Here is a 19613-nt window from a genome sequence, read left to right as displayed (position 1 = left end):
TACCACTGCTGTAACTTATTTTAATCTAGCTTTGAGTTTTGTTGTTTTGTTGGGGTTTTTTTGCATTAAACATTGTTTGCTGTTATAAATAGATTATCTTACCTTATTTTATGGGGTGTTTGTACTTCTCATGGAAAGAATAGTGATACCTCAGCTACTGGTACATTACTACCAGTAAACTACCTCAGTAACAGGTAGGAAGTTAGTCATTTTAAAAAAAATAAAAGTAGGGCCATAATAATTAATAATAATTGCTTGGTGTATCTTTCTGAGTTATACTTTAAGGGAAATAAGTTAGATGTAGTTGGACTGTGGAATTCTATTGTCTTGGAAACTCAAGTGTCCAAAACTACAGGCTTGCCTTCCCCCTGATTTTGAAATTATATATAGTTACTTAGGTTGCTGAGGAAATAAAGACATGCTAGAGAATGAACAAAAATATGATTTAGGGACAACTAAATATTCATGTGTAAAAGAATGAAGTTTGACCTTTATACCATATTCAGTATTAACTCAAAATGGATCAGAGACCTAATATTAGAGCTAAAACTATAATACTCTTCAAAGAAAAAGAAGGGGTGAAAAAAAATCATGACCTTGGATTAGGCAATGGTTTCTTAGGTATGATACCCAAAGCACAACCTTGAACAATGGAAAAAATAGATATGTTGAACTTCATCAAAATTAAAACCTTTTCTACATTAAAGGTACTATCAGGAAAAACAGGACAACACATGAAATAGGAGAATATATTTGCAAACCATATGTCTGATAAGGGTCTAGTATCCAGAATGTATAAAGAACTCTTACAACTCAACACCAAAAAGACAATACAATTTAAAATGGACAAAGGACTTGAATAGACATTTCTCCCAAGAAGATATGTAAATGGCCAGCAATCACATGAAAAAGATGTTCAGTGTCATTAGGGAAATTGCAAATCAAAACCACAGTGATGATTTTGATCACTTCACACCCACTAAGATGACTTACAAAAAGGAGAGGAAATAACAAGCATTTTAAGGGTGTTGATGTGGAGAAAATGGAATTCCCATACATTGCTTATAGTAATGTAAAATGGTGTAGCTGTTGTGGAAAACAGCTTAGCGGTTCTTCAAAAAGTTAAACATAGAATTACCTTATAACCCAGTAGTTCTACTCCTGAAGGATATATCCAAAAGAGCCAATAGGTGTGCAAACAAAAGTTTGTAAGCAGTGTTCATAGCAGCACTATTGATGATGGCCAAAAAGTGGAAACAACCCAAATGTCCATCAACTGATGAATGGATAAACAAAATATGGTATACCATATAATGAAATATTATTCACCCATTAAAAAAAAATGAAATACTGATACATGCTGCAACATGCATAAACCTTGAAAATATTATGGTAAGACAAAGAAGCCAGTCATAAAAGATCACATATTGTATGAGGTATCCAGGTAGACAAATCACAGAGACGGAAAAGCAAGTAAGTAGTGGCTGTTAGGGGCTGGAAGGAGGGTAGAATGGGAGGTGACTGCTTATTGGGAATGGGGTTTTCTTTTGGGGTGATGAAATGTTCTAGAACTAGTAGTGGGGACGGTTGTACACAATTGTGAATGTGCTAAATGCCACTGAAGTGTACACTTTAAAGTGGTTAAAATGGTGGATTTATGTGTATTTTACCACAGTTTTAAAAGTATATGACTTAAATTACTTATATTGTTAGGCACTTTTTTTTTTCCTTTTTTTTTTTTTAGATTTTGGAAAATTCTCTGGCTTATTTCTTTTGATCTTATTTTGGCTCCTGTGTCTTTTCTTAATATTCAGAAGCTTATTATTATTATTAATATTTATTGGAGTGTAGTTGCTTTACAATGTTGTGTTTCTGCTGTACAGCAAAGTGAATCAGGTATACGTATACATATATCCCCTCTCTTTTGGATTTCCTTTGCATTTAGGTCACCACAAAGCACTGAGTAGAGTCCCCTGTAGACACATTATTTAATTCAACCTCCATTTGTTAGTTTTTAACTTTTCTGTTAATCTGTGGCACAAAGTAATAAATCAGTTCACAACTTTGAAAATACACAGTATTTACAAAGGAAGTTTCAGATTTTTATTATAATTTTGGTGAAACATGTTCTTAGCTAAAGAAACACTTTTGACATTTGCCTGCTCTTGGTGGCTTGCATTTTAAGATACTGTCCAAAATATACATCCCATGTACTTCTTACATGTTAGTATACAGGCTTGTTTTTTCAGTGAAGGCAGTCTTGGCTTTCTCTGTTACTTGTGTACGTAAGGAAGCAAAAGCTCAAACTAAAACATGCCTCTCTGTTAGAATGAGCCTTTTGTGTGTGAGCAGGTGGGCAAAGGGATTAGCCATAAAGCTCAATTCCCCCTCGGTTTAAGACATGCTTTTGGAACCTACTTTTGCAGAAAGAATGCCTCTCGTATAATCGTATGCTGCCTCTTCCATGTTTCCGCAGGTAACACGGATTGTATTATTATGGGTAAATAATCATTTTAATGATTTTGAAGGTGATCCTGCTATGACTCGATTTCTGGAGGAATTTGAAAAAAATCTGGAAGATACAGTAAGGCTCAGAAGAATTTTATCTTCTTCAGAGTTTAGGGATTCTTACCAACCTCCTACCCCACCCCCGAAGAATAGCAACTCAGAACAGCTTTCATCTTCTCCTGTGTCTTGATTGCCTGTTCTGAGAACTTCTAAATCTGTATTCTAGACTTCTGTTCATCCTCTGCTACTTCAGCCCAAACAAAAATCATGCTTCTTCCACAGTCTTCACTGATTTAGGCATACAAATACACATACTTTATCAGATCTACTTTAGACTTTCTAAGTCTCCCGCCTGCATGTGATTTCACTTGTTCTTAATATACAACACCTACGATTAATACCCTCAAGGTCTTCTTAACTTTCATGGTAGCTATTTGTAAATCCATATTATTCTCCCCATTAGATATAAAACTATGTCTGTTGTCTGCTCCAAGAAACTTGAAATTTTAGGAAGTTAATAATAATGCAGCTCAGGAGTCAGATTGCCTGAATTAACGTTCAGACTTAACCACTTGGTAGGTATGTGAACTTGGACAAGTTGTCCAACCTTATATGCCTCAGTTATCTTATTTTATAGACAGTAGCCTCTAGATTGTTGAGATTGTTGTGGGGATTTTAGTGAATTAATAAACGTAAGAATCTGCCAGCAAAACCTGGCACATAGCAAATTTTCAAGAGCCATTGTTATTACTCATATAGTACAAGTGGATTAAGTTGAATAAAGAGGGGGAAATTGGCAGATTTTTTTGTCCCTTTCCTTACCTCTTGGTTCCTGTAGCCTTTTCAGCAGCACATCTGCTCTATGTGAAATGGGGGGAATGAACGGGGAACTTGATTAAGAGGCCCATAGAGGCTCGTCCAGTGCTGGCTATGTAAATATTCAAGGGGCTTATGGAAAATAGAAACTGCCTTACGGTCATGGGATTTTTTTCCCCAGTAATCGAGTCAGTCATCAAGTATTTATTGAATTCTACTTTATACTCCAAGCTGTTATATAGGATCACAACAGGTGTAAGACTTGGTTCCTACCCTGAAAAAAATTTAGCTTCTTGTTATAGACATGAGATTTACTTAGTACACTATTTGAGAATAGTTAAATATTAAACTGATATTAGAACCTGAAAGTTAGAATATTACTAAGTTTAAGGAAGATCTAAAATAATATAGGAAGATCTAAAATAATATAAGAATAATATTTCTAGAAGAGATGGAGACTTGAATGTGTCTTTGAATGTTAGACAATGTTGGGAAGGTGGTTCAAGTCCTTTAAGGTTTTAAATAAAGGTTTAAAAAGATTCTAGTTTTATGTAACAGCCAGGAGATAAGCAAGATGGTAATAACAGAATATGTATTAGTAAGGTTCAGAAAATGAATAAGAAATTTTTTTTGTCATCCCTCTCTAAATGAGACATCACTTTGAAATCTTTTCTAACCTTTTCTAGAAACTTTAAAAAAATCAGGGCTTCCCTGGTGGCACAGTGGTTGAGAGTCCGCCTGCCGATGCAGGGGACACGGGTTCATGCCCCGGTCCGGGATGATCCCACATGCCGCGGAGCGGCTGGGCCCGTGAGCCATGGCTGCTGAGCCTGCGCGTCCGGAGCCTGTGCTCTGCAACGGGGAGAGGCCACAACAGTGAGAGGCCCACGTACCGAAAAAAAAAATCATATTAAGAGATCTTATTCTTGAGAGTGCTCTATGGAATGTTTCCCTCCTTCAGTTTTATTTACGCCTATTTATATGTTCTTTATTTCCTCTATATTTTAAATATAGCTCTAATTCTAATAATTTTAAGGTGATTTTTAAAAGCCTGTAGGAATAAATATATACATTTATATATACCTTACCTCTTTCTACTTTCTAGAAAATGAATGGTCATCTCCGGTTATTGAATATCGCCTGTGCTGCAAAGGCTAAGTGGAGACAGGTTGTGCTGCAAAAGGCTTCCCGGGAGTCCCCTCTGCATTTCAGCCTAAATGGAGGAAGTGAGAAGGCATTTGGTATTTTTGTTGAAGGTGTAGAACCTGGTAGCAAAGCTGCTGATGCAGGACTGAAACGTGGTGATCAGGTAAGTAAATAACAACCCCTTAAAGCCTTTTTATAAGTAATAGGTGTGCTACTTTTTTCCTCATCTGCTGTTTCTTCAAGTAAGCATGGTAAATTTCAGGAAGTATTTTTTAAGCTTCTTTTTAGAGGTCGTATTTTTTAAATCGTTTATTTTAAAAATGTCTTTGTCATATATCCATTACTTTTAATGGTAAATTTGATATAATACATCCAGAAACAGCATGGTAGTCTGGCCACTATCAACCTGAATGGTCCTGCATATCCTCCAAGGATTAGGAAGCTCTATCAATTGGCAACTTCACAGTATTCCAGAAAGATCCATATGAGAATTAGCACCCTACCCTTGCATGTTGTAAAGGAGTAAGCACTTCTGTCCTTCCTCTAAGTGGCCTAAGATTACCATAAATGATGGTTTTGGTTTAAATAATGTTCATATGGTAACAGAATTACATCCATAAGCAGAGTGAGCTGGCTGAGGGACTAGGAAAAGGAAGGAGACAAAAAGGAGTAAGTTGATAGGGATTTATTCTCTCCATGTAGGCATTAGTTAACTATAGAACAATATATTTCAAAAATGAGATTACGGACAGCCTTTTTACTAAAAAATACAATTCCTAGACCCACCTCAGTCTTAGTAATCATATTAATCACATTCTGCAGAGGTGAAGACTGGAAATCTGTATTTTGAACAAAGCTCTCTAGATAATTCTCATGTACACCAAAGAGTGGTTTCTCATCTAGCTGAATCACTTGGGAAGCTGAATTTGTTCCACTTAAAAATTTTGGTTTATTCACACATTCATTTAGAATGTGACTTTATTTTACTTTTAACCAAACCATGCTGTCATTTTTTTAAATTAAGAGGGCATTCACAGGGACTTCCCTGGTGGTTCAGTGGGTAAGAGTCCATGCTTCCACTGCAGCGGGCACAGGTTTGATCTCTGGTCAAGGAACTAAGATCCCGCATGCCACGAGGCCAAAAAAAAGAGGGCCTTCACATTATGAAAAGGTCTACACTTCAGGACAGTGGCTCTCAACCAGCAGTAATTTTGTCACCCAGGAGACATTTGGTGATGTCTAGAGTTATTTTTGATTATCATGACTTGGGAATTACTACTGGCATCTAGTGCATAGAGGCCAGGGATACTGCTAAAGAGCCTACAGCACCCCGTGACAAAGCAGCCACCACAACAGAGTTATCCAGACCAAATATTAATAGTGCAAGGGGTTAAGAAACTCACATAATAAGTAAAATGTATATCATAATAAAATATTTTAAAATTTTTAAAATGATGTAATTTTAGAAAAGAAACTCTGATATAAAGTTTTAATGATACCCTTCTTCCCCTAAGGGAGTTTTATAGAATAGGGATTTCTGGACCTTACTCAGACTACTCATTAAGAATATCTAGTAGCAAGGAACCTGGAGTCATTATATTTATTGTTCTAGTATTTTTTGGTAAACATATTTAAGAATCTCGTTCTTCACAGGAAGGAGAAAAAAAAGAAAAATCCAGTGGTTTCATTCCTGACAGAGGAGAGAAATTTATCATGTTTTTACTTCTTCCCTCAGTCCTCCCAAGTATGGTTGAAATTATCTGAGATTTTAGATCTAGATTATAAGTCATTTTTTAACATTATGGATGTTCTCTTTTAAGAGTACTTTGACATTTGCATTAAGTTTCATAAGCTTATTATTAACAATCATTTAGATATTTGCACCTGCCTTACTGATTTCATTGATCACCTCCACTTCATCTATGCCCATATGTCCCCATTATTTTATCTCACTATTGTCTTCTAGTACTTCTAGTACCTTTTCTAGTACTTTTTTCAAAAAGGGTAAATGAGTACTATAACTTTATGTGTCCTTACATGTCTTGATGATACTTTTTTGTTCAGTGGAGTATAAAAATCTTTTATCACAGTCATTCTTTCCTCAGAACATTGAAGTCACAGAAAAGTATCACATCATTTAGTATGGCCCAAAAGAAGTCCAAACCATCCTTTATTTTTCTTTTCTAGGTACCTCTGGTTCTCCTCCTCCCCACCCCCCAACACCAACCCCCTCAGTGATCCTTATAGAGTCTTTGTTCTAAGTCTTTGGAATTCAGAATTTTGATGGGACCTTTTTAAAAAAAAAAAAAAATCTCTTTATTTATTTATTTATTTGCCTGGTACTAGATGATTCATTTCAGTATGTAGACTGAAGACTTTTTTGAACTCTGGGAATTTTACTTCTGTGATTTTTTTTTTCTTTTTCTTTTCCTAATATTTTGTTTCTCACTCTTTTTTATCCTTTTGAAATCTTTGTGTCAATCCTTGAGATCTGTCCTCTGTGCAGCCTTTTTTTTTCTCATTGTGTTTATCTCTTTATCTTTTTTCCTTGGAATTAGTGCTTTTTGAATAAGCTTCCTGATGATTCTGAGGTGCAGCCAAGTTTGTGAAGCCCTGATGTGAGTGATCAGCAGCGTCAAATGGAACAAGACCCCATCACAGTTGTGCTTGTTGCTTTTTGACTGCCTGATTCAGTCAGCGGCAGGAAATGATATTAGATGTATTTAAAGTACCACTTTTAAATGAATTTCTCTCTCTTTCAGATGCAGTAAATTTGCATTTAGAATACTTGACTAAAATTTGTACATACACAGGTGATAATCTTTATGAGCTGATCTGACACAATTAAAAATTTTCCTTCATATATAAAGCATTATGTTTTTAAAAAATTTTTTTCTAGTATGATCCCAGAGGGAATGAACTTAAAAAAAAATGTTTATAGTAGAGGTTTAGGAAAATACCACAATACAGAGAAAAAAAATTAGTAATTCCACTACTCACAGGGATAACCATTGTTCACACATAGGTGCATTTTATTTAAGTTTTATTTTTTCACCATTAAACTTAAGATTGCAGAAATAACTAATGCTGTTTTTGTCTTAATTTGTATTTTTCAAACACTTTTCTCAAGATAATGGAAGTAAATGGACAAAACTTTGAGAATATAACGTTTGTGAAGGCCCTTGAAATTTTGAGGAATAATACTCATCTTGCACTTACTGTAAAGACCAACATTTTTGGTGAGTTTTGTTGTCAAAAGCTATCTGAGCCCTTTTGTTTGGTGATACAAAAGAAAAAAATCACTACAGTGAAAGGGAGGATAGTAAAAATACTTAAAGCATGTTTCTATCTAAGCTTTTTGAACATTTTTAGGATCTTTAGTGCTGAGATATAGTATTCTGTATTCTAGAATTTTTATTTGTATTTAATTATTTTGAAATCTTAGCTTTAAAATAGGTGTACAACCACACTTAGTCATTTATGAAATGTCTACTGAGTATTATGTACTGTACTTTGCCTGGAGATACTGAATGAAACTTAGATTGATCTGAATGAAACTGAGAAGTCATAGTCAGGCTTTTTTTCTCCCTGCTAATGTGCAAATCAGTCTACTTCTAATGTTTTAGCTAGCTTTCTGAAATAATAATATGAATACCAGATTAGCTGTTTCATGGAAATAAATTGAGTAAAATATTGAATTAATTAATCAGTGAATTGCTGATTTTTAATAACAGTATACCTTTCTTTGCAAAAATATTGATTACTGTTCCTATAATATGTTTTGATAATGTTACTATTTGAATGAAGCAAGGGCTAAGCTTGTACTTTTAACTTAATCTACTCTTTGGGTTTTTTTTTTTTTAACTTTTGGAAGACTGTGACTTAGTTTGATTAGATTTCATAGGATTTTCTCTGAAATTCTGAGAAGGGCAACAGTAAAAAAAAAAAAAGTAGCAATTTAAAACTATCAAAGAAAATTTAAGAGTCCTTATAAAGTAGGAAGGAAAAAAATTTCTCTACATCATTTAGGTTGAAATTTGGGGAATAAGAGTTGAATTTTAAAACTGTGCCTATGGAAAAGGAAGTGTGTGTGTGTGTTTTCCCCCCACTTTGGCTCTTCCTTATCCTGCACTTAGTCATAATGAAAAATGAAACATTTGGTGTTTTTCCTCTTTTCACTTGAGTCCCTTTCACTGAATTACATCATGCTAAATCTGGCATATAACAGTCTATTGGCAATTTCCAAATATTATATAAGTTTAGCATAGAATAAGTAAACCTTAACAGTTTTTGAATTTCCTAGACTTTCGACTAGTATCTAGAAATATCAACTTTTGGGTTAAAATAAAAGGTTTCTGATTTTGAAAAATATGAAAGCAGAGGTTGCTCTGACACTTAAAGCATATTGTTTAGTCTCTCTATTCTGTTTCTCCAGCTCTGTTTCATAGGGTTCTTTTTTTTATTTTATTTTTTGGCTGCATTGGGTCTTCATTGCTGTGCGTGGGCTTTCTCTAGTTGCGGTGAGCAGGGGCTACCCTTCGTTGCGGTGCGCAGGCTTCTCATTACAGTGGCTTCTCTTGTTGCAGAACACAGGCTCTAGGGGCGCAGGCTTCAGTAGTTGTGGCACGCGGGCTCAGTAGTTGTGGCTCGCGGCCTCTAGAGCGCAGGCTCAGTAGTTGTGGCACACGGGCTTAGTTGCTCTGTGGCATGTGTGATCCTCCCGAACCAGGGCTCGAACCCATGTCCCCTACATCGGCAGGCGGATTCTTAACCATTGCGCCACCAAGGAAGTCCTTGTAGGGTACTTATAAGCATCAGTACCTTTAAACTTTTTTTGTTCCTGGCACATAATAATTACTAGTATCAAATGTGGTTGTGTATAAAAACATAGAGGTAGTATAATGTAGTGGTTGACAACATGGACCCTGGGAGACAAAATTGATCTGAAGGCTGCAAGAGGAAGAGAAACCACAACCTCCGAACTCTTTGGATGGTGAGAAGCAATTGCCCAACAGAACCCTAGATTGGATGTTGCAGAGTGTGGGAGTTACGTGGTGCTACAGAAGGGGGCCCATACCCTCAAGACCTCCTTCCTTGCCCCAGCCAGAGTGTAATCAGTCAACATTCTCCCCATGCAAAAAACACCAAAGAGTATCTCAAAGAAATATTAGTAGAATATTTGTTGAAATGGAGCATTTTATTCTGGATGTGGTACCTGGAATAAAGTCCCAGTAACTCTGGCATTATCATGAAGCAAAGTTGAGCAGTTAGGTCATCCTGCATGGAATTCACAGTCAGAACACCTACAAAAAGATGAGCTGTGACCAGAAAACAGATTTGTTTAGATGATACTGGGTACTTGGTCATTTTGTGTTAATTAGAACTGACAGCAAGGGATCACCAGTTATAAGAGAACCAGGATTATTGAGGGGTGATGGTAAAGAACCTAGTAAGTGAGCTTACAGATTTTGGAGAAAATAGTTAATTTGAGGAGGAGAAGAAAACCATTTCTAGAACTCTGTACAGAGAGATTTAAAAATTCATTCCTTAAAACAAGAACAGGGTATTTGGAAAAAAGGCAGTCACTGAGAAAAATACCTCTTGGGGTTATTTTAAATATGCAAAGAAATATTTTAGTAGAAAAGACAGAAACATTCAGTAGAAGGAATAGGTAACTTGAGAAAATCAACTTTATAGAGCAAAAAAAGACAAAATGCAATTGAGCACTATCCCAAGAGATCTAAAAGAAAATGTGAAGAAGAAAGTATTTAGGAAACAATGGCAGAGGCCATTCCAGAGTGAAAGAAAGATGTGACTCCCAATTCAAAGGACCACCTATAATGTGAGCAAAATTAGTTTAAAAAACTTGTCTTCTATTTCTAGTATTGACTGAGAACAACTAAAGGAGCTGGCTAGTGAAGAGTTACCTGCCATTGAACAGAGAAGTTAGACCTTAAAGTGGTAAACTGGAGCCATATCTGCCCTGGAGCATTTACCAGTACAGAAAAAGCAACTGAGAGACTGAGCTTTTTTTGGCAAAAGGCTCCCAGGAAAAGGTGAAAGAGTTGGAATACTGCACTTGTTAAAAGCACAAACTCTGGATGTGTCAAATCCCTTACCACTTATCCTGAGACTGTACACCCCAAAGGATGTTTTTTTTCCCAGGGCTATTTTCCCATCCATAGAATGTAGCTGAGAGAAGGAGCTGCTGAGAGAAGGTTCGTAGCGTAGAGCCTACCAAAGGCCAGAACACTCTAGCATAACAACATTTGTTCCTGATTGAGAACTTGAGTATCTAACTTTGAAGAGAATGTGGACTGTACTCTAGGCAACTCAGAAAAACCTCAAGTTTTGACCTGGCCCTAGGTCTCCAGTACCTGGCAAAAGAAAATAGAAATCCTCTTTAGAAGATGCTAGCAGCAGCCTGTTATTTGTAAAAATAAGTTTCCAAATACGGAGTCAAACAATCAAACATTGTGAGGCCCTTTTAAAAATCATTTTAAGCCAGAACCAACAGAAACAGAACCGTAGGAGCTCCAGAATATTAAACACAGACTTTAATGTGCTATTTGATATGTCCTTATGCCCCTGAAGATAAAAAGCAAATTAAGGATTCTAGTTCTGGTTAAGATGGAGTAAACACATGCTACCCTTCATTTCCCACTGAACTCAACAATAAAATCTAAACAAAAATCATGATCCATCTATTTGAGAACTCAGAGAATTCAAAGTACCACCGCCAGAAGTGAATTTACCAATTTTTTTCACTCCCATATCCCCTGGACTGGACTCAGGGCAACATGAAACCTGGATGTGAATATTATGGTGCAGACCTAGAAGGACCCTGAAGCAGCCTGACGTAAGGAATGGGAAAGGAAACTCCTAAAGCTCAGACAGGGGGGATTCCCACAGATTTTTTTCTTTTCACTCTTGTTTTCTCCATATTCTCAGGCCCCAGCCTCCAAGCAATCCAGTGGCATTGACTGACAAAATGTTCCTCACCCTTTAGTGAAGCAGTGGCTCCAAGAAAACAAAGCCAGTGTCACTGTTTTTTTCCCCCACTCTCTGTGTCCCCCTCTACTTGGCCCCTAAGGCACTGCAGTGGACGGTTTCCCTCTAGAGGTCCAAAAAAGGGGGCCTAAGGAACTAGAAAGTACCAGGTTGATAACTAAGATGGAGAAAACAACCCCATAAAGTTGTTTATGAAATCCTGGGCTCACCCCCATCCTGTAGGTGCGTGAATCTGATCCTATTTAGCATGTCATAGACTTTGAGAACTGGCCCAAGCAGACCTCTACTCAGGTCCCAGACTGACCACTAGGTGGTACAAAGTGGACAAATCTGTATAGCACTGCAGAGGCTTTGAAAATTGAACACTAGAACCACAGTCTGCAGAAGGCTAAACAAAAATACCAGCATTTCCCATAGGATGCAAATACGACTCAGAGCAATTTTAACTGTAACAAGGATTCGTCACAGTTTTCTTTGTATTTATTTTGTATGGGGTTTGCTCAGCATTTGAATTTGTGCATTGTTGTTTGTTTATCAGTTTTCAAAATTTCATGGCCATTATTACTTACTACTGCCCCTTTTTCTTTCCCTCCCATGTGGGAAATCAGTTACTTATATGTTAGAAGATTTGTGTCCCATCTATCTCTTACATTCTGTTCTATTCTTTCCAATTTTTTCTTTCTTTCAGTCTGGGTATTTTGTAATGACCTGTGTTTAAGAAAGTAATCCTATTTTCTGCTGTATCCAGTCTACTGATAAATGCATGCACTGAATTTAATTTTAGATATTTTTCAGTTCTGGAATATCCACTTGAATCTCCAGTTCTCTGTTGCACTTCTTCATCTTTTTCTTCATCTTTTTATCCATTTTATCTCTTTTCCTCTATGTTCTGTAATATATTTATAATGGTTATTATAAAGTCCTTGTGTGTTAACTCTAACATTTGGATTATCTTTTATTCTGTTTTTCCCTCTGGCTATTTTCTTTCTTTGTGAGTCTTAAAATTTTTATTGTATGCAGTACATTGTATATAAAGGAACCTTAGTAGTGAAATTAGTATTTTCTCACCGATGGGATTTGCCATTTCCTCTGTTTAATCACATAGGGTAAGGGGAATTGAGCTGGGTCAGGCTGGGTTGCAGAATTACTTAGACTGTGTCCATTGGGTTTCAAGTTGAGAGACTTGTCATGTGCTTGATGTAGGCCCCTCCTCTAATGGAACTTTGTCTCTAACCACTGAGAGATTGTGGGAAATTTCACTCTGCTTATTCAACCTTGTCCTCCTACCTCCTCCCCCACCTCCATCTCTTGATTCAGAATCTGGTACCTTTCTGTCTCCTTTTTTTGTAAGTTTTTCCCTTCAGAGATTTTGAGCTTAGCTCTTTAGCCTCCCACCCCAAGCAGATAAATCTGTTGTGTGTTTGTTGGAAGTCTCTCCTTGTTGTGTGACTTTGTCTCCTGAGTACCATGAGATTCTAAGAAATTTCCAGCCTCGTGCCTTGTCTTAATAATAGAGATATCTCATGAAGGAAAGTGACACTGCTTTGGTGCCTCTCTGTATTCCAGTTTTCTTGCCAGTACTTGGAGCCATCGAAAGTTCTGTTTCCTCTAGTAGAGTCCTTCTTCCTGAGCCTCACCTTCTGTTTATATTTAGATCAGCAAATGTCCCCAGAGAAGAAAACAGCTGGTAATCTCAGTTTACCCTCTTCCTGCTCTGGAGTTTTTATTCATCCATTCCTCTTACTTTTCACAACTTTCTAACATCTTTAAAAATCACACCACTCAGATAATTTTATTATTAGCATTTTAATTGTTTAATAAAAGTAATACATGCATGTTTTGCAAATTACAATACTAAAGAAAGACACCCAGTGGGACCATATTTTGTACAATATTCTATACCTTTCCACAGCAGTTCGTACAGGTTTACTTCTTGTGTAATTGTTATTGCATCGAATTCCATCACACTATTATCATAATCTATTGATCTGATGTCATATTGATGGATGTTTTAGGTTGTTTATAGTTTTTGCTATTTACAATGATGTAGTAATCCTTTGTACATGCCTTTTTTTTTTTTTTCTGCGGTACGTGGGCCTCTCACTGCCGCGGCCTCTCCCGCCGCGGGGCACAGGCTCCGGTCGCGCGGGCCCAGCGGCCATGGCCCACGGGCCCAGCCGCTCCGCGGCACGCGGGATCCTCCCAGACCGGGGCACGAACCCGCGCCCCCTGCATTGGCAGGCGGACTCCCAACCACTGTGCCACCAGGGAAGCCCTGTACTTATCTTTTATGTTTATATAGATATAGCTATAAGATAAATTCCTCACAGTGGAATTACTTTTATAGTTACTGCGGTTTTACTTTCTAAAAGTTTCCCCAATCTGTGTACGCTTCATTCATCAATGTATGAATGCCTCTGCAGTGGGTATAATCAACTTTACAGTTTCTGATATACAGTCTTTAATAATGTAGGAAGTTGAGCACTTTTTTTATGGCTAACATTTCTTCTTTATGAACAGTCTTCATGTGTCCATTTTCACGTTGTTATTCATCTTTTATTGATTTGTTTGAATGCCTTATAAATAAATAACAGTATTTCTTGGTCTTAAGGGTTGCACATTTTTTCCCCAGTTGTCTTTTGACTTTCCTTGTTTGTTCATTTGTTTTGGGTTGTGTGTCTAAATACACATACACACATACATATATGTAGAGAGAGAAATCTTTAATCTTTGTGTAGTCAAATTTGTTAAACATTTCTTTTATTCTTGGACACCTTCATTTTTGGTTCATATATTATATCTGATATTGATGTTTAATGGTATTGTAATTATATTTGCTTACCGACATTAATTTTTGTCCCTCACTATTTTTTTTTTAGTTTAACACAATCATTTCTTTATCTACAAATCACAAGCTCTGCAGATTTTTACTTATATACACAAGTCCAGTGAAGATATAAACTACTTTTTACACTCTTGAGTCACCTTACATACACACTGCAGCCAGGGATATCTGCTGCCCAGAGATTTCCTGTTGCTCTTAACAGAAAATTCAGACACCTTACCATAGCATTATCAAGCCCTTTCTCTACCTTGTTCTTTAGTCATCTTCATTTTCTTGAATTTTCCTTCTACTACAGGTACTTTAAACTTGAGATTTCCTCTACCTAGAATTAATCCTTCTTCTCCCTTTGCCTAGTTAAAATCAACTCACTTTACTGATCTCTTCTTAACACAGTGACTTAATGAAGGACAATTTTCCCTTTCTTGCTCTTTTAACTAGTTCCTCGCGTTATGTTCTCTCCATACCATATATCTTTGACTGACTGTGTTTCACAGCAGGAGGAATCTGCAAACATCTGGCATAATGCTTGATGTGTTCATAGGTCAGTAAATATTTTTTGAATGGATGAGTATCTTGATTTTAGCTCAAAAAAGCATTTTTATTTTTACCACATGGCTTAAAATAAAGTGAAATTTTTTTAAGACAACTGAAAAGAATTTACTGTATTTTAATCAAGCAAAGTATCTGTGAAAGGTGACTCCCAAAGATTTCCGTTATCTTGAAGACAGAAACTGTGCTTTTCATAAGCTTGCCTGGATCTAGGCAAAGAGATTGCTGGAAAGGCAAATGGCCCACTGTGCTTGTACTTTCCTTAAGGATGAAGTATAACTCACCAGACTTAGGATTGATAGAAAGTTATCTACAAATGCTTGGTTTTTTACTTCAGACCACTGTAGTGAATGCTTAGTGGCTTTCACTCTACTGAATTAAGTCTCACAGATGTCACCTTGAGGAAATTGTCATATATTACAAAATTTAGTACTATTTGTTTCTGGTAAAAGTGGGTCCAGCAGAGCTCTTCCCATTTTGTTGATGGCTAAATTTTACAAAACAGGGCCTGACTTAAAGTACTTATATCTCATCTCAAATGATGAGGGATAACATATAAATAGTAGAATCTAAATATCTATTTCTGTAAAATCTGGGTTGATTAGCAATTATATTATACTGCTTATTACCTAAATAGGAACCTTGGGCTTTTGAAACATGCTGGCAGTCTGCCTGCTTCATTTCTGTTTTCCCGGGTGAATTTCTTTTATCACTATTGGACAACATCATAAGTACAGTCAGGTATAAAAGCTGAAAAATGGATATAGCTGTTTAATAAAGGGTGAGTATAAATTTCATAATGAAATGAGTTTTAATGGATGAGGCTGTGAAAGGCCTAGTGATAGAAAGCAACTATGTTTGTTTTTAAAATTTGTTGTGGATATAAAAACTTTCTAATGAGAAGAAAAGAAATGACCGTTTTATTTATTTATTTCCACAGTGTTCAAAGAGTTACTTACTAGGACCGAACAAGAGAAATCTGGTGTTCCTCATATTCCCAAAATTGCTGAAAAAAAAAGTAATCGCCACTCAATCCAGGATGTACCAGGAGATATTGAACAGACATCACAGGAGAAAGGGAACAAGAAAATAAAAGCAAATACTGTTTCAGGTGGAAGAAACAAAATCAGGAAGATTTTGGATAAAACACGATTTAGTATCTTGCCTCCAAAACTGTTTAGGTAGGTAACAGCAATCTTAGTCATGTAGGCATTTTCCTATTGACTGTAAAGATTTCTGTGGGAGAAGGGAAGTTTTGGGTCAGTTTTTTTTTTTATACAACTATTGCATCATAAAATCTACAAGCAATCCATAAATAAGTAAGAGTAAATTCTAAATGTCTCCTCATCACTTCCAAGAAGTTACTGCTGTTAGATTATGTATTCTTCCATTAGCCTTGTTTTGAATTTTAGAAAAGATTGCTCGTTTTATTTTATGGAATCTTTTTTTTTTTTTTTTTTTGGCGGTACGCGGACCTCTCACTGTTGTGGCCTCTCCCGTTGCGGAGCACAGGCTCCGGATGCGCAGGCTCAGCGGCCATGGCTCACGGGCCCAGCCACTCCGCGGCATGTGGGATCTTCCCGGACCGGGGCACAAACCCGTGTCTCCTGCATCGGCAGGCAGACTCTCAACCACTGCGCCACCAGGGAAACCCTATGAAATCTTTTTTTGTATATTTTTGGTCCAATATCAGCCCCTTGATCTACAAATTTGGACACCTTAAAACTTGGGACATATTCACTGATACTATTTTTTTGCCTTTTTAAAAAAAATTAGGGGCTTCCCTGGTGGTGCAGTGGTTGAGAGTCTGCCTGCCGATGCAGGGGACACGGGTTCTTGCCCCGGTCCGGGAAGATCCCACATGCCGCGGAGCGGCTGAGCCCGTGAGCCATGACCGCTGAGCCTGCATGTCTGGAGCCTGTGCTCAGCAGTGGGAGAGGCCACAAAAGTGAGAGGCCCCGGTACGCAAAAAAAAAAAAAAAAAAAAAAAAAAATTTATTTTATTTTTGGCTGCATTGAGTCTTTGTTGCTGCGTGTGGGCTTTCTCTAGTTGCGACGAGCGGGGGCTACTCTTTGTTGCAGTGCGTGGGCTTCTCATTGCGGTGGCTTCTCGTTGTGGAGCATGGGCTCTAGGCACACGGGCTTCAGTACTTGTGGCATGTGGGCTCAGTAGTTGTGGCTCACAGGCTCTAGAGTGGACGCTCAGTAGTTGTGGTGCACGGGCTTAGTTGCTCCGTGGCGTGTGGGATCTTCCCGGACCAGGGCTCGAACCCACGTCTCCTGCATTGGCTGGTGGATTCTTAACCACTGTGCCACCAGGGAAGCCCTATTTTTTTGCCTTTTAAATCACCTTTCTCTTATTGCACTATTTATTCCCTCCTGAATTCTAAAGCTGACCTTTTTAATCAAATTTTATTTCTATTTTCAAAATGAAATGTCACAAAAACTGAGTAAAACTTCAGGAACTTAAATGCAAATTAAGACCTGTAAAATACTGATAAAATGAATACAGGGTCATGACTTGGAATTACTCTAGTATATATTATATCTGTGTGTATTTTATATTATCTGCTTTCTAAAGTAATCACAAATGTTCTAATCAAATACAGTACTTAGCACATAGTAGTCAGTATTTATTGAAGTAAGACAATGAATCTAGTGGGGAAAAAAAAAAGCATATTCAAAGAAAATACTTAATTTGGGGCTCCTGAGAGTTTTTGGCACTGTTCCAGATGATAATTATAGAGCTGGAAAGAGGTAGTCCCTGCCTTTAAGGAATTCATAGCAGGAACCCTTTATTCTTCACACATTTATTATAAAATAGGCACAATATCCAGAGACAGAAATATTGAAAATAGAACAAGTTTCTTGCCCTGCAAGAGTTGATCATCTAAAAGGGAAAACTAGGCAAGTGGTCCGTTACAGGGTGATAAATGTTTTGATGTGTACAAACGCAAGAGCAAGCTTGGTAGGTTTGAGTAGACTGTGTTTCTCAGTGCACACCTAAAGATGAAGCATGATAGATAGGTAAGTGAAGGATTTTGAATATTATGCTAAAGATATGGACTTCACCATGTTATAATAGGGAGCCATCAAAGGCATATGATGTGGTAAGATTTGTGGTAAGATCTTTTAGGAAGATCTCTCTTTTAGCAGTGTTAGTGATTTGGGGTTGAAGGTGGAGCACAATGTAGCAGTAATAGCAAGGCAATTAATTAGAAGGCAACTTGGAACAAGGTGGATGTCAACTCTCATCTTTTAATTAAAGATCTCAAGAATTTCCTGATCAGAAAATGCTCTTCTTCATGAGTTTTTATTTTCAATTCAGGGAAACACGTTTATTCTTCATTTAATTTGGGGCTCACAGAGGATTGAAACATCCTGAGATGTATTCATAATGTCTCTCGTTTCTAGAAAGTTTATTACTCATTCCTTTTTGAGTGAACTGTTCTCCTTGAGGTTTATAAAATATCATAACTTTAAAATAGCAAGATTCTTTTAATATAGAGCATACTGTAGTATGACAGCAGCATGGCAAACACTGTAAGAATAAGCTTGTTCTCACAAATGAGAATTGAATAAGGAAAATATTAGAGGGACCAGCCCACACTGAGGAGATTTTGGATGACAGGAAGGCTGCATGAAGGCACTGAGGAAAAGAGAAAGGAATGGAGGACCAGAAGGCAGAAAAGAGTTCACAAGGGGAGTTCCTCAGCAGGTAATGCTCTGAGTTCCATTTCCAGAAAACCTTGGGTGTTTGGTCTGGAATACATGTATCTCCTTTAACAGGGTCTCATTTTGAACACATTGTGGCACAGTTGTGACGTGTCATGAAAAGCCAGAGAACACTGTGATTGCAACTGACTTTAGCTTGTTCGTGTCACATTTTACCCAGCTATATTCAAGTGTCAGGCATCTAAATCAATATCTCATCTCTATAATGTTTCCTTCAGGAAGTGGATATTGGTTACTCCAGTTGGATTCTATCTTTGCTTACAGCAGGAGGCAGGACATTGAGGTAGCCAGGAGCAATTAAATTTTCAAGCATTATTTCTTTATATTAGGACCTCCCAAAATGAAAGATCTAATAAGAATTGTTTTACTTAAACTCAGAGGGATTTTGTTGTTGTTGTTGTTGTTAGTAAGCATTTATTGTCTCCTTGTGCCAGCAGGAGGCTGTTGGCTGTGAATACAAACATGAATAAAATGCTGCCCTTTGGGAGTTAATATTAAACTGGTTATCTCTTCTAAACATAATGCTAATAATTTTATAAATTATATTTTATATAAATAATTATATAAATACCCCAAAAAACAAATTATTTTACAGTTTTCTACTGGACCCTATTTTGCAGAGAGAACGAATTTGTCATTTTACAATTCAGGCTGGCTACTTTGCATTTTTGAGAATGTGTGTTATTTCTTGACACTAAATCATTACAAATGAATTCAGACAATCCCTTTTGCTACACACACACACACACACACACACATATATATCACTAGAAGTTCAGTAGAAAAACAGGCAGAGAACGTGAATCAGATGTTCTGAATCAATAATAATCAAGGATAAGGAATTCCCTGGCTGTTCAGTGGTTAGGACTCAAGCTTTCACTGCCATGGGCCCGGATTCAATCCCTGGATAGGGAACTAAGATCCCGCAAGCTGTGCAGCAGGCCAAAAATTAAAATAATAATAATAATCAAGGATACACAGTTTCAAATGGAATATTGTTTGT

The 19613-nt window shown here is 37.0% G+C and overlaps 1 protein-coding gene across 5 annotated transcripts in view; it reads left to right on the top strand.

Annotated features, from left to right (window-relative positions):
* Positions 1 to 19613, top strand: part of RAPGEF6 (Rap guanine nucleotide exchange factor 6) — a 221817-nt gene that overhangs the window by 144984 nt on the left and 57220 nt on the right. For all 5 annotated transcript variants that reach the window (XM_028493199.2, XM_028493202.2, XM_024115980.3 and 2 more), the window contains exons 13-16: positions 2477 to 2584; positions 4430 to 4633; positions 7601 to 7709; positions 15816 to 16056. In XM_028493199.2, coding sequence (XP_028349000.1) covers positions 2477 to 2584; positions 4430 to 4633; positions 7601 to 7709; positions 15816 to 16056 — 662 coding nt within the window. The remainder of the gene's footprint in view (positions 1 to 2476; positions 2585 to 4429; positions 4634 to 7600; positions 7710 to 15815; positions 16057 to 19613) is intronic.

This window comes from Physeter macrocephalus, chromosome 8 (assembly GCF_002837175.3).
Source record: "Physeter macrocephalus isolate SW-GA chromosome 8, ASM283717v5, whole genome shotgun sequence".
Lineage (NCBI taxonomy): Eukaryota > Metazoa > Chordata > Mammalia > Artiodactyla > Physeteridae > Physeter > Physeter macrocephalus.
This window is presented reverse-complemented; position numbering and strand designations above follow the sequence as displayed.